Source organism: Geotrypetes seraphini, chromosome 15 (genome assembly GCF_902459505.1).
Source record: "Geotrypetes seraphini chromosome 15, aGeoSer1.1, whole genome shotgun sequence".
Classification (NCBI taxonomy): domain Eukaryota; kingdom Metazoa; phylum Chordata; class Amphibia; order Gymnophiona; family Dermophiidae; genus Geotrypetes; species Geotrypetes seraphini.
Window position 1 is genome coordinate 52,111,027 of NC_047098.1, and position 14,425 is coordinate 52,125,451.

At 42.6% G+C, this 14,425-nt stretch overlaps 1 protein-coding gene across 6 annotated transcripts in view; it reads right to left on the minus strand.

The window, feature by feature from the left end:
* The window catches only part of MSI2 (musashi RNA binding protein 2), a 756,883-nt gene that overhangs the window by 243,070 nt on the left and 499,388 nt on the right, over positions 1 to 14,425 (minus strand). For all 6 annotated transcript variants that reach the window (XM_033922616.1, XM_033922615.1, XM_033922619.1 and 3 more), the window contains one exon: positions 9,010 to 9,092. In XM_033922616.1, coding sequence (XP_033778507.1) covers positions 9,010 to 9,092 — 83 coding nt within the window. The remainder of the gene's footprint in view (positions 1 to 9,009; positions 9,093 to 14,425) is intronic.

Consider the following 14,425-nt stretch of genomic DNA (forward strand, 5'->3'; position numbering starts at 1 on the left):
TGGGCTTTTTCAGTTTTCTTAATAGTAGAGGGGATATATGTGAAGGGGAGGGAAGACGGGTTTTTTGTTGGTCCTTGCTCTGTATATTTGTATTTATAAAATGATAATTGTACAGAATATTGTTTCTTTTTATACTTTAATAAAATACATTCAATATAAAATCATAACTGAGGCTTGTGCGGATGGGATCAGATAGTTTGCGGGGACCAAGCTCGTGGAGAGAGGGCGGAAATGTTTTTTTAAATTTTAGTCTTAGTAGTTTACCAGTCCACAAAATAATTCTTTTATTTCTGCCGGTCCACGGGTGTAAAAAGATTGAAGAACACTGATCTAAAGTATAGACAGTATAAAATTATTGTTAAAAAAAGCTTAAGTTAGAAAATGAATTTATCAAATAGTACAGCCTTAATCCCTTTTCGAAATGCGCTGTAAGATTGCATGGTTCTGATAATATAATTGCCCAACCAGGACTGTTGTTTACTTGCTTGGAATGCTAGCATCCTATCCAAAAAAGACCTGTATCTACAGCCAATGATCCTAGGATAGGTAAATCAATTGCAATTCCTGGTTATCCTGGTAGGGTTAAATAGCACAAAATGAGATAAAAGGTAGGTAGGGGCCAGTCCCCAAACCAACTTAAAACTAATTCAAGAGAACTTAAAAATTACTCGTGCTTCTACTGGCAACCAGTGCAGCATTCGATAATAAGGAAACATGGAAACAGCCAGGACTTCTTCATTGACTCGGCCACTGGCTCTGGAGCCTTGAGAAGGAAAAGTGTTATAGATTTACCTCATCCAGCACAACTAGAACTGTGTCTTGATGGAGTGCTGAAACGGGGCCCTGCTACTGCTGGGAAATAATCTGTGCTCAAAATTGCATTAGAACTTTGCAAAATGGAGGCTTGGGTTAAAATTATAAATCTGATATCCATTTAAAATTCTGGGTTTGCTTATATGACCAGTTCAGGTATAGTTCAGCTGCAAAATTTCTCCTTTCAGCATTTTGATTCTTACCCCACCCCAACCCACCCCAGGCTAAATCACTGATTTATAGGCTGTTAAGCCAATTAAGAAGATATGAAGAAATTTTTCACCAAGATTTAATTGGCCATCTTCATCAGCAAGTTATTAGCTCTTAGGAATAAATTAGTTCTAGGTCCTTGCAGTTCATATTGAAGCTAACATAAAATAAATAGCATAAAATACATCTAATTAGCTTAAGGGACTTTATATTAGTTTAAATCTCTCTACTCTCTTATCAACTTGAAATAACTCACTGATATTTTAAATAACTTCTCACTGATACTAAGATACACAGTTGCGCAGAATAACCCCAGAAGTAGGGTTACCAGATTTTACTCGTGTAAAATCCAGACCCATAGCCCTGCCCCAAGGCCCGCCCTGTTATGCCCAAGTCACGCCCCATTCTGCTCCAGCCTACGTCCTTTGGACGCTAAGTACCAATTATCGCTTGTTAAGACCCTTAATTGGCTCATTAACCACTTAGATTTGGCGCCTAAAGCACACTTAACTTTAGGCATAACTTAGGCGCCCTTTATAGAATCGGGACCATAAGTTCTCGAATATAAACCGAGGTAACCTTTTTTCCCCCCCTAAAAAAGGAGGATAAAAGCTTGACTCGAATATAAACTGGGGGGGGGGGGGGTGTTAATATTCAAGTGTAGTGCCTTGCTCTGCACCCTGTTCCCTTGTGCTCTGCCAGGCTCTGCATCCAGCCCCCTCACTCACTCCTTCACTCCCTCCCCTGCAAGTCTCTGCACCCAGTCCCCCTCTCTCCCTGCCAGGTTCTGTACCCTGTCCCCCCTCCCTCCCGATGCCTTGCAGGCCTCCACCAAGCCTGCCATGAGACCTAGCCCAAAAATCTCAGTTTATATTCAAGTATATATGTAGTTTGCATAGCACGTATTTGACAGGTGGACATACACATGGGCAAATACTGGGTGGGATTCACACATCTGTAACTTATATAATACTAGAAATTACGGAAGCATCTCTGGCATTTAAGCATAAGTACTTATACCAGCTTTATCAGGATCCTTTATTCCTAGCTATTCCTTAGTGTACTCTCTCGTTAATCAAATTTTATCATGTTATGCTTACTATTGCCAAGTGGCCCTGACACCATTATCTCACACACCAAATCCTACATTCCACTACAGACTAAGTCTAAAATAGTTTCCCTTCTTGTCAGTTCCTGAATCAGCTACTCCATGAAGCCGTCAATTAGTTCAGCTAAGAAAGTTACCTCTATGGCTTGTCTTGATGTGACATTTATCCAGTCAACAGTGGAGTAATTGAAATCTCTAATGAAATTTAATATACATATATATATGGATTGAAAACTGGTTAAAAGCATACAGAGACTAGGGTTAAATCACTAATTTTCTCAGTAGAGAATGGCAAACAGTGAAGTATCCCATGGATCTGTACTGACACTGGTGCTTTTTAATACATTTATAAATGATCTGGAAATGGGAACAATGAGTGAAATCATCAGATTTGCAGTTGACATCAAATTATCCAAAGCTGTTAAATCACATGCAGGTTGTGAGAAACTGTAAAAGGACCTTGAGAGACTGGGCATCCAAAAGGCAAACAAAATTTAATGTGAACAAGTGCAAAATGATACATATAGGAAAGAATGACCCAAATTACAGCTACACGGTGTTTGTCTCTACATTAGGAGATGCCGCCCAGCAGCCCCCCACCCTCCCCCCAAAAAAGCAAACAATATCGGGAATTATTAGGAAAGGAATGTGTGGCACAGTGGTTAGTGCTACAGCCTCAGCACCCTGATGATGTATGTTTAAATCTCATGCTGCTCCTTGTGACCTGAGCAAGTCACTTAATCTCCCACTGCCCCAGGTACATTAGATAAGAGTGTGAGCCCTTCGGGACAGATAAGGAAAAATGCTTGAGTATTTGAATGTAAACCATTTAGGCCAAAAGTAAATAAATAAAGCCTGTGGTGTAAACTCAGTGGTGTAAACTCACCGTGAATTGTGTCTGCGATTCTGGTTACCACATCTCAAAAGATATAGTAGAATTACATAAAGTACAGAACAGGACGATAAAAATGATAAAGAGGGTAGACAACTCTCCTATGGGGAAAGGTTATAAAAGTTAGGACTCTTGAGTATTGGAGAAGAAATGGTTCAGGGGAGATACCACATAAGCCATGAGAAAGTGGATCAAAGAAAATATCATCTTCCTCACGGGACGTGTCGAAGTGGAAGATGATATTTTCTTTCTCAAGGGACCCTCGGCCACAAGAGGGCACCCGCTCAAACTCAGGGGCGGAAAATTTCATGGCGACACCAGAAAGTATTTCTTCACAGAGAGAGTGGTTGATCATTGGAACAAGCTTCCAGTGCAGGTGATCGAGGCAGACAGCGTGCCAGACTTTAAGAATAAATGGGATACCCATGTGGGATCCCTACGAGGGTCAAGATAAGGAAATTGGGTCATTAGGGCATAGGCAGGGGGTGGGTAAGCAGAGTGGGCAGACTTGATGAGCTGTAGCCCTTTTCTGCCGTCATCTTCTATTTTTCTATGTTTCTGTGTTTCTATGTTAAGTCAATGCTAATCAATTGTTTACCCTTTCAAAAAATACAAAGACTAGGGGGTAATTCCATGAAGTTACAAAGTAATACATTTTAAACAAATAGGAGAAAATATTTTTCACTCACTATTGTAAAAGTAGATATTGCAGCAGAGTTTAAAACAAAGCTTAGACAAGTTTCTGGAGAAAACAAAATCTGCTGACTGTTAAATTAAATCTGTGTAAAATCACTGCTTAACCCTGGGGGTAAATAGCACAGAATCTTTCAACTTATCCTGCCAGGTACTTATGACCTGGACTGGTGTGGTAAGGAGTGTGTCCTGCCACTGGCACCCAGAAAAATCAGGAAGACAACCCCGTTAACCCAAGAAGGAGCTATGCTCTACTGAGCAGGCACCAGGCACAGTTCCTCCCCCTTTTGCTGGGGCTGCTCCACATGAATAGCATGGAGTATTTGGTGATCTGATCGTTATGGGGACTTTCCTTGATACAGCTGATAGCGAAACACGAATTCATGTCGGAGTCCCTCCCTGCTGCCTAAGATAAGTTCTTTATAGGCATTATTAGAAAACTACTGAGTTATTTATAATAATTTATAATAATGAATCAAATATGACCAATGAGGAGGCTGGCTGCATATACTCAAGCCTTACATGAAAGAGATGGTTTGAGTGTAGCCACTGAGGTCATTATATGAAAATATAATAAATTACTTCAAACCATGAAAATATTTAAAGTTGAATGAAGTTACACTGAAATGCTATTATAAGATTGAATATTTATTTATTTATTCTCACTTTCTATGTAAGATGATTCTGGACTGTTTAACTGAACAGCTTCACTCATAACTCATAACCTACCCTCTCTAACTGCATTCCATATGTATTTTTCATACAGTTCTTCACTGTCAGTTTAATTTCCATCCTATAAATTCACATAGAATTTTTCTTTTTTAAACCATCTTTATTTTCTCTTCTTTATTAATTTCCAGGTACTTTAGTTAGATTGTGAGCCTTCGGGACAGTAAGGGAATTTTTTAAGTACCTTCTTACTTCTCATTTATAATCTTAATGTATATTTTCTTCAAACCGCTTAGAACCTAACGGATGTAGCGGTATATAAGAAATAAATTACATTACATTACATTACATAAGTGACTATTTATTGAATATTTACTATTGGCTGTTGCATGTGAGACTTCCACATGAATAGCATGCATATAATTTGCATGCTATTGTGCTGAGTATCACCTGAAAAAAAATTGTTCCCGCCACGGTATTTTTTACTGTGGTATCGAAGCTTTGTGCAACCTGCCCTAAGTCATCAGGAGAAAGAGAGAGAAAGTCAGGAGGGAGAGAAAGTCAGGAGGGAGAAAAATACAAAATTAAAACCAGATGAGGGGGAGATGGGTGGAGTAATTACCTGGCCAATCAGAGTGTGAAAGAAAGGGGAAGAGGAGGAGCAACTACCCTATAAGAAGAGAGAACAAGAACAGACCGTAGTCTCTGTTAGGACACTGAAGAGTGAGAAGCTCCTAACTGGACTGCACAAGCCAAATGCACAGTACAGAACTGTTTTGTTGTTTTGGATTATATCATTGAAACTGACCTGGGAATTATAACCTGACTAAAGAGAACTTTTAGCAATTTACCTGTCAGCAGAAAAATGTATTTCTGTTGAACAAGTTAAAAAAATCCCAAGAGATAAAAGTGGCAGGCAGGCCTGAGAGTAATTTTGAATTGAGCTATTCCTGTGGCTTGTTGACTCTACTTATGGACTGTGACTTGAACTGTGTCAAACTTGAGAGCAGAGGACACACTAATCCTTATTGACTTAAGGAAGGCTAGGACTTCCAGTTGTCCAAAAAGGCCTATAAAGGAGAGCAATGAAGTGAGGGACATAAAACCATGGGGGAAGGGGGGCACATAAAAGAGTTTGAGTGACTTTCTAGACTGTCTCTAACTTGGTTGTTGTGTGAATTCAAAATGTAAGGAGAGCAGGCAGCTAACCAGCAGGGACACTCGATTGTCAGGAGGGATCCAGGGATGGTCACTGTCTCACAACTGGCCATGGTTAGAACAAAGATATTAGGCTTGATGGACCTTTGGTCTGACCCATTATTAACCAAAGGCCTATTATATCATTCCTAGGAAAACAAAGGGGTGGCAAACCACAAAAGTCAAATGAAAATGCAAGGGGTGAAAAGGCCACAAATAACCAGGATGAGAGCAGGAGTCCAAAATGAAGTCACTTTATTAAAAACACTATATGAAAATTGAAGCAGCAAAATCCAAATAAATGGATGTACTAAGGACCCAATACAGACAGTGTTTTGGCAGCCTATACCTTCATCAGGAGTCCGTATATCCTGTGCTGCATCATATAACAGGAGATTAATGCACTATTGTGCACATCAACCTGGTTTTAATCCAAATTTCTTATATTTGAGACGAGATCTAGCTATACAAAACACACATTCAATGGACTCATATAGGGTGAACAGTAAAGAAAAGAAGAGACACATCCTCTCACATTTAGAGCTCACAGGCTTTGTCGCCATTAAAGGAAAAGAACCTTTCCTCAAAGAGTTGGTGAAATTATTACACATTTTATCAGCTGTAAAAGTTATGATTACAAAATTAAATCAACTGAAAAGTAAACTGGAGAAAAATGGCATTTATAGGTACAGGACGACCAAATTTCAATTTTAGTTTCCGTGCCAAAACTGACCTGAAATATGAATTTGGCCTTGTTTCAGTTTTGGCATTTTGATAACAGAGCTAGAAGGGGCAGGAGTGAGAGAAGAACTGCCCTTCCTCAACTACTAGACCACAGTCATTTTGACAATAGGAAAAGCAGCAGCAGGAGCTTCCAAAGCAGGTCCCGGGGGAGGGGAGAGAGCTGAGAAAGGAGTTGTTCCTGTTCGGGGATGGGGGCAGCATTGATTAGGGATGGCTTGTTTCAGTTAGGTTTAGGCCAAAACTGAGTGGCATAATTTGGCCACAGGTTCGGTTTCAGCTACAACCAGAAAATATAGTTTTAGTAATCATGTATTCTTAGGTATGAAAATACAAGAAGCGATAAATACAGTGATTTATGTGGGTAAACCTGGGTTTGTACACATAGGTAGAGTTGGTTCTGGGGAGGGAAATTACATCCAGAGATTGCAGAGGTTCCACACACAGGCCAAATTTTCACAGGCAAATTCTATGAAGGATTTTTCCTTTCGCAATCAGCATGTAGTCTTGTGGAGCTGCAACCTCCATGGGAGGAGGGAGAGGGTTTAATTTATTATCTTTATACACTAGGGACAAGTTTGGGGATCAGGCAGGAATATTTTTCATTGCCATAGAATTGACTACAGGTGCACAGTGGCGTGCTCAGTGGCTTCCACCTGGCTCTAGTATTAATAGATAAGAAAGAAGTTAGGTGATCCAAAAAAGCATGAACCATGAAGAGTCTTTGAGTTTGCATTCAGCCTAACCAACAATGTACCCATCTTGTTTCAAGGCCTTCAGCCCAGGGCAGAAGATCACATTACAGTAGACTTTCAGTTAACTTGCACCCATGGGGATTGATATATGCTGGATAAATGTAGTTTCTGGTTGCTTGAGAGTTAGTATTATAAACAGGCCTAACTACCATGTTTCCCCAAAAATAAAACCTACCCTGAAAATAAGCCCTAGCATGAGTTTCGGTGTAGGTCTTACTATAAGCCCTACCCCCAAAATAATCCCTAGTCAGGATACGCCGGCAGAACTCTCCCCCGCCCGCCCTCCTCCCTCGTGACGCGGCAGAGGGAAGGTCACTGGCAGACAAGGCTGAAGCAGCCTGTTTAGAATGCTTTTTGCCCGACGCTGATTTGGAGGGAGGTACCGGTATGTAAGGCTCGCTCACAGTTGGCGGTTCAGATGGGAAGGAAGGATGGCTGCACTGTGGTGCCGTTCTGCTGCACAAGGGATAGGAGGGAGGGAAGGATAGAAGCTGGGCAAGGATGAGTCTGCTGCACGAGGGATGGGAAGGAAGGATGGAAGCTGGGCAAAGGTTCTGCTGCACGAGAGATGGGAAGAACAGAAACTGGGTAAGGGTTCTGCTGCACAAGGGATGGGAGGGAGGGAGGGAAGAATAGAATATGGGCAAAGGTTCTGCTGCACGAGGGATGGGGAGGGAGGGATGGAAGCTGAGCAAGGGTTCTGCTGAACAGGTTGATGGGAGGTATGGAGGGATAAAAAGATGCTACAGAGGGAAGACGCAAGTGGATGGTTGAGAGGGGAGAAAAAATGCTGCACATGTGGGGGCGAAAAAGGAAAGAGGAAGGGAGAGATGATCATGTATATACCCCAAAAATAAGACCTAGTGTGTTTCTTGGGCCCAAAATTAATATAAGACACTGTCTTATTTTTATTAATAATAATAATAACTTTATTCTTCTATACTGCCATAGTCATGAGACTTCTAGGCGGTTCATACCCCATACCATATACCATATGGTATATGCCATACCATAAACTGTTCCAGACAAACTACCGGATATGTGGTAGGCAAAACATGGACATACTCATAAGAACATAAGAGTTGCCGCTGCTGGGTCAGACCAGTGGTCCATCATGCCCAGCAGTCCGCTCATGCGGCGGCCCTTTTGGTCAAAGACCAGCGCCCTAACTGAGACTAGCCCTACCAACGTACGTCCTTGTTCAGTAGGAACTTGTCTAACTTAGTCTTGAATCCCTGGAGGGTGTTTTCCCCTACGACAGCCTCCGGGAGAGCGTTCCAGTTTTCCACCACTCTCTAGGTGAAGAACTTCCTTACGTTTGTACGTAAGTCTATTCCCTTCAGTACCTTGAATGTTTCGATCATGTCCCCTCTCAATCTCCTCTGTTTGAGGAAGAAGAGGCCCAGTTTCTCTAATCTTTCGCTGTACGGCAGCTCCTCCAAATCCATAACCATCTTAGTTGCCCTTCTTGAGTAGTACCGTGTCTTTCTCGGGTGTGGCATGCCAAGTTTACACTTAAATTTCCACCAGAAATTGATTTTATTTTCATTTTTATTTAAAGTACTACAGTATTTCTTAGATTTTTTTTCTGGTTGCTTAAGAGTTCTGGTTGCATGAGTTCCAGTTAGAGTCCACTGTGTTGTACAAGTCCCTGATCCATGATCTGCCTCACCATGTACTTGTTACCCAGGCAAGATTTCCTCCCCACTATCCACCTACCCATCTGCCACCTCAGCTCACAGACACCAACATTAGTGCTATTTTTATTTTTACCAGGTCATCAATGTTGAACTTTCTGAACTGTGACAATTCTGCTGCCATTCACCACTGAGGCAACCTATGCTAAGCCTGGCCTTCAAACAAAATCTCCCCCCAACCCTAATTATCAATGTATGTACAAGCAAACTCAAAAACATTAATGTAAATCTTACCATTTTATTATTGATTTCATGGAAATGAATTTCACAGACTTTTTCCACAACATCTTCATTTTCAAATGTGACAAACCCAAATCCTTAAAAAAAAAGAAGAAAAAAAAGGTTAGAAGAAAACATGGCAAACTGATATAAAATAAAGAAGAATTTCATTTTGAGACAGATGCTGAAGTTTAAAAGTCATTTAAAACAGAACAGGGTATAAAAGCAAAATACACACTAGCAATCTACTTTAATGAACCAGCAGAGACGATCTAATTTTCACCTCTTATTCCAAGCCTGCTTTAATTAATCCCAGTTTTCATTATTAGCTGCAGATTAAGCCTTTGAGATGTCAGTACATGTATGTTCTTGTAGGTGAGAGATGCCCTGAATAGCTGCCCCCCAATGGGTTTATGGTACTGAATATGTCTGAATCCACCCTTATGAGACATGATCTGCATCCCTGGGGGGGAGGGGGTTAAGTGGTGCAAGAGTTCCCTCTTAGGCCAAGTTGCATATCTCAATGTATGGAATCTTCCCATACTTCCGCAGCTCACCTGCAACAATCCTGGCCTCAAGGCTTTGTACAACCACTTCTTCTGTGTATCTCTGTATCCCTATCTCATAAAGCAACACTTTGAGGAAAGACCATTGGCTAGATAAATTTAGAATGAAACTAATTCCATCAGCATTAATATACACATACATATAACACAAACAGGTATACATAACCAACAGTTATACAAATCATAAATCTCTCAGTCTCTATGAATGTAAATTTCAAATGACTGCAGGTAACTATTTCCCATGGACTTTGCCCAAATTCTTAAAAGAGGAAGTATAGGCATAATTTCCCTTTGAACTCTGCCTAGGGAAAAAGTATGGTAATGTAACTACAGACAAGGCCGAAGCTGCATCAGGAATGCCCATAGAGAACCAGGAATTTGGAGGAGTGGGGAGAGGGGATTTGAGGGAGAAAAAGAGTAGGGTTACCAGACGTCCAGGAAAACCTGGACATGTCCTCTTTTTAGAGGACTATCCAGGTACCCGGACTTTAAAAAAAATTTTAAATGAGGGAGTCTGTCTGGGTTTAGCCAGCTCTCCTGATTCCCCCAACTAAGTCCTCTCATGACCCAGCTGCTGTAATTTAATCTACGGCAAGCAGCAACATGGTAAGCCTGCTGCTGTCGGCCTACCCTGGAAGGCACCTATCTGCAGATCCTGCCTATGTGGGAACAGGAAGTCGATGCAGAGAAGCGACTTCCAGGACAAGCCGGCAGCAGCAGCTCACCTCATTGCTGCTGCTGCTGACTGCTTGAAGATTAAATTACAGTGGCTGGGCCCGGGGAGAGATAGGTGGGGGAGTCAGGAGCTAGAGAGGTCATGAGAGGAAACAGCATTGGAGGTCAGAGGGAGGAGAGGGAGCTTGAGAAACAGCATGAAGGGAGGGGTGGAGGGAGGCGGGAGAAACAGTATAGACTAGAGGGAGGGATGGAGAAACATTATGGAGGGGGCTGGAGAAACATTATGGAGAGGAAAGAGTGCTGGAGAAAAGAGCATGAAGAAGGATAGTGCTGGATGAGAATGGAGAGACAGAAACAACAGGATAGTAAGTCGGAAAGAGAGATGGAACACCAGGGGGAGAGGGGGGAGAGAAGAAAGAAGCACCCACCCATAGGAGAGGGGATGGAAGAAGAGAGAGTGAGAAGCACCCATGTGGGGAGAAGGGTTGGAAGAAGGGGGACAGAGAGAGAAGCACTAAAAGCGTACATAGGATGGGAAGGGGGACCAAGGAAATGAGTGGAGTGGAGGGGGGCATATGTCCACTTTTTTGTCTTCACCAATATGGTAACCCTAGAGAAGAGGTTCTCAGCTCTCCCCACTTCATTCCATGCTTTCCTGGCATCAAATCTTGCCTATTTCTCAGTCCTCTTCAGCTGATCTCCAAGCATCAGCAAATGTACTTCAATATAATTCAGTGAGGTCCAGTGCTTCAACAGACCCTGTGGCTCCTTGTCCCCTCCTCTCTCATGTGCGAAATGAGGGGCGGGGTGGGGCACCACAAGTCCTGTCAGAGTACAAGGGCCACAAAGACAAACCTATGACTACACACTGATTGGAACCCATCTAGATACAGGCAGACTAGAAACGAGCTAGATAAATAAAATGAATAAATATCTGACTTCAAATTTTGATGAAACTCTTAACTCCCACTCACTGCTGTCAGATATCTATACCCACTGAATCATTTATTCTAACAATCTCCCTAACCCTGAAATGTCCTGTCTAAATTAGATTGTAAGCTCTTCTGAGCAGGGACTATAGAAATAATAAATAGTAGTACTGTAGTAATAGGATGGGGCTCAAGCACAGAGCAAGAAGTTAAAAGCCCTCTAGCAGATCAGATTAGAGAGGCCTTGAACAAGGATCCTCCCAGGGTGTTCTGGCTTGGATACAGTAGTTGAGGTTTGTATCTTGTATTGTAAGGAGTCTCAAGTCTATGCCTCCAGGGATGCCAGGGTTGTGTGAGAGTTAACTAAAGACTGCCAAGGTAAACTAAATAAACCTTAAGTTTATATACTGAGGCCGATAATCCTTGGCTATTGGAACTATGATTATGTTAGAGGAAATTATGCATCCAGAAGTGTATAGCCATGTCAGGGACAGGCTACTGAAACCGGGCCATATCTGAAGAGATTTTATTAGAGATACCAAACGTGTGAGGAAACAGGGCTGATGTACACAAGGGAAATAAAGTGCTTTGACTTTTACCTTCAACCTGTGTGTGTCACATTTTGTGAAGCCCTGCAGTCAGCCCCAATATCACACATTCCCGGGCTCTTGTTATTATGTCATGCTTTTCTAACTATTTTTATCACTGAAGAATGGACAGAGTGCAACATCAGTACACGATTGCAAAGTCAGTTGACTGCAAGTGACCAAACGGCTCCAAATATTGACATTTTATTGTGCCATGCTTCACGACCCACATTCCAATCATCAGAACCGTGTGAGGAGCACCTTGCCAAGATGTGAAGATTGCTCAGGCCTGAAAACCATTAATTGCTTGATCACAGGAAACATCTTAATCATTAATAACTCATTAATGTGAATGGCATAGATTTCACAGCTTTCATTCCGACCTCTATGCTGACTGGAAGACAAGAGAGGGCATGTAAAGGAAGCTATTTATAGCCAACACACAGAAGGGAACGTGTTTCTGCTTTGAGCTCATATGGAATTTCAGCTTCAGAAGTGTTCCACTTCCATCCCCAAACAGTGATGGAAAAGGTTACAAATGGCACTCCAGCATCAGATTTACCCCAGGTTCTGAAAGTCTGCCGGAGAAAAGAGAACAAACAGCCTAGAACTGGAGATGGATTGTATAATTGTGTTTAAAAAAAAAAAAGGAAATCACACCACTCAACTGTCTTCATAGTGCTGAGGAAGGAAGGGTGAAGTACACAAGGATGCACCTTCCCCTCCTTCCACCAATTTCCAGAACAACAATTTTCCTTTCCTCCTTAGACAAGTTTTATTACTAAGAAATATTATTCCCTCTCCTCCTATTCAAAGGACCATCTCAGGTGAAGCAGAATTTTAATTCCCAAGGCTTATTCCTGCTCCATGGCTGACTGGGGAATGCACCAAATAATGTTTGTGTGGTCCCCCCACTGAGGTGGAAGTTGCCTTCCAGGGCACAAAGGTAACCTCTAGGAGTCAGGCTTTAGAGCATTGGTCTCAAACTCGCAGCCCGCCAGGTACTATTTTGAGGCCCTCGGTATGTTTATCATAATCACAAAAGTAAACTAAAACAGTTTCTTGATCATATGTCTCTTTAGCTATAAATGACAATATTATTATTAAGACTTAGCCAAAGGAAAGATTTATAAACCAGTGTTTTTCAACCTTTTTACACCCATGGACCGGCAGAAATAAAAGAATTATTTTGTGTACCGGCAAACTACTAGGACTAAAATTTAAAAACCCCGTTTCCGCCCCATCTCCGCGAGCTTGGTCACCTCAGTAACTATAGAAAAATAGACAAATATAGTGCAAAATATAGACAGCAGATATAAATTCTCAAAACTGACACGTTTTGATCACTAAATTGAAAATAAAATCATTTTTACTACCTTTGCTGTCTGGTGATTTCATGAGTCTCTGGTTGCGTTTCCTTCTGTCTGTGTATCCTTTCTTTCTTTCTGCACTTAGGCCCAAGAATTGTTCCTTTCTATTCCCTTCCTCTTTCCTTCCTATGTCCTTAGTGCCCCCGGTGCCTCCTTCCCATGTCTTTAGTGCCCCCGGTGCCTCCTTCCCATGTCCTTAATGCCCCTTCCTGTCTTTAGTGTCCCCAGTGCCCCCAGTGCCTCCTTCCCATGTCCTTAGTGCCCCTTCCTGTCTTTAGTGTTCCCAGTGCCTCCTTCCAATGTCTTTAGTGCCCCCAATGCCTCCTTCCCATGTCCTTAGTTCCCCTTCCTGTCTTTAGTGCCCCCAGTGCCTCCTTCCCATGTCCTTAATGCCCCTTCCTGTCTTTAGTGTCCCCAGTGCCTCTTTCCCATGTCTTTAGTGCCCCCAGTGCCTCCTTCATATCTTTTTAGTGCCCCCAGTGCCTCCTTCCTATGTCCCTCTCACTGCCTTCCACACTTTGTCCCACCCCCACCCCCGAAGCCAGCCAGCCTGCCTGCCTGTCTACCTCCCTCCCTGGCCAAAGCCAGCCTGCTTGCCTGCCTACCTCCTTCCCTCCCTGCCCCGCAAAAAAAACCCCCAACAAAAACAGCCTCCCTCCTTCCTTTCCCCTGCTCTTACCGCCCTGCCACTGCTGGTAAAGCCGACAGGAAGTCTTCTTTCCGATGTCAATTCTGACGATGGAGAGGACGTTCTGGGCCAGCCAGGCAGCGATTAGCTGGCCCAGAATGTCCTCTCCTACGTCAGAATTGACGTCGGAAAGAAGACTTCCTGTCGGCTTTAGCAACAGCGGCAGGGTGGTAAGAGAAGGGGACCCAGGGAAAGGAAGGAAGCTGTGTGTGGGGACAACGGGACAGGAGGTCTGAAAACGGACCTGTGGTCACTTTAATCTTGCCGGCCCTGTGCGGACCGGCAGAAATTTCCTGCGGACTGGCACCGGTCCGCGGACCGTCAGTTGAAGAACAGTGTTATAAACTATAACTTTAATAAGACATTAACTTTTTTTTCTGAGGCCCTACAAGTACCTACAAATCCAAAATGTGGCCCTGTAAAGGGTTTGAGTTTGAGACCACTGCTTTAGAGGGAGTTGCAGCCTGGACTGCAAGAGAAGATAGGGGGATTTAAAAGGGAGAAAAGAACCACAGGTATCTGTGCATAAAGACTCAGAAATGTATTGCAGTAAAAATTGGTACCAGCTCAACTGGAAGTCCCAAAACATCAAGAGAAAACTGTGGGATGAAGA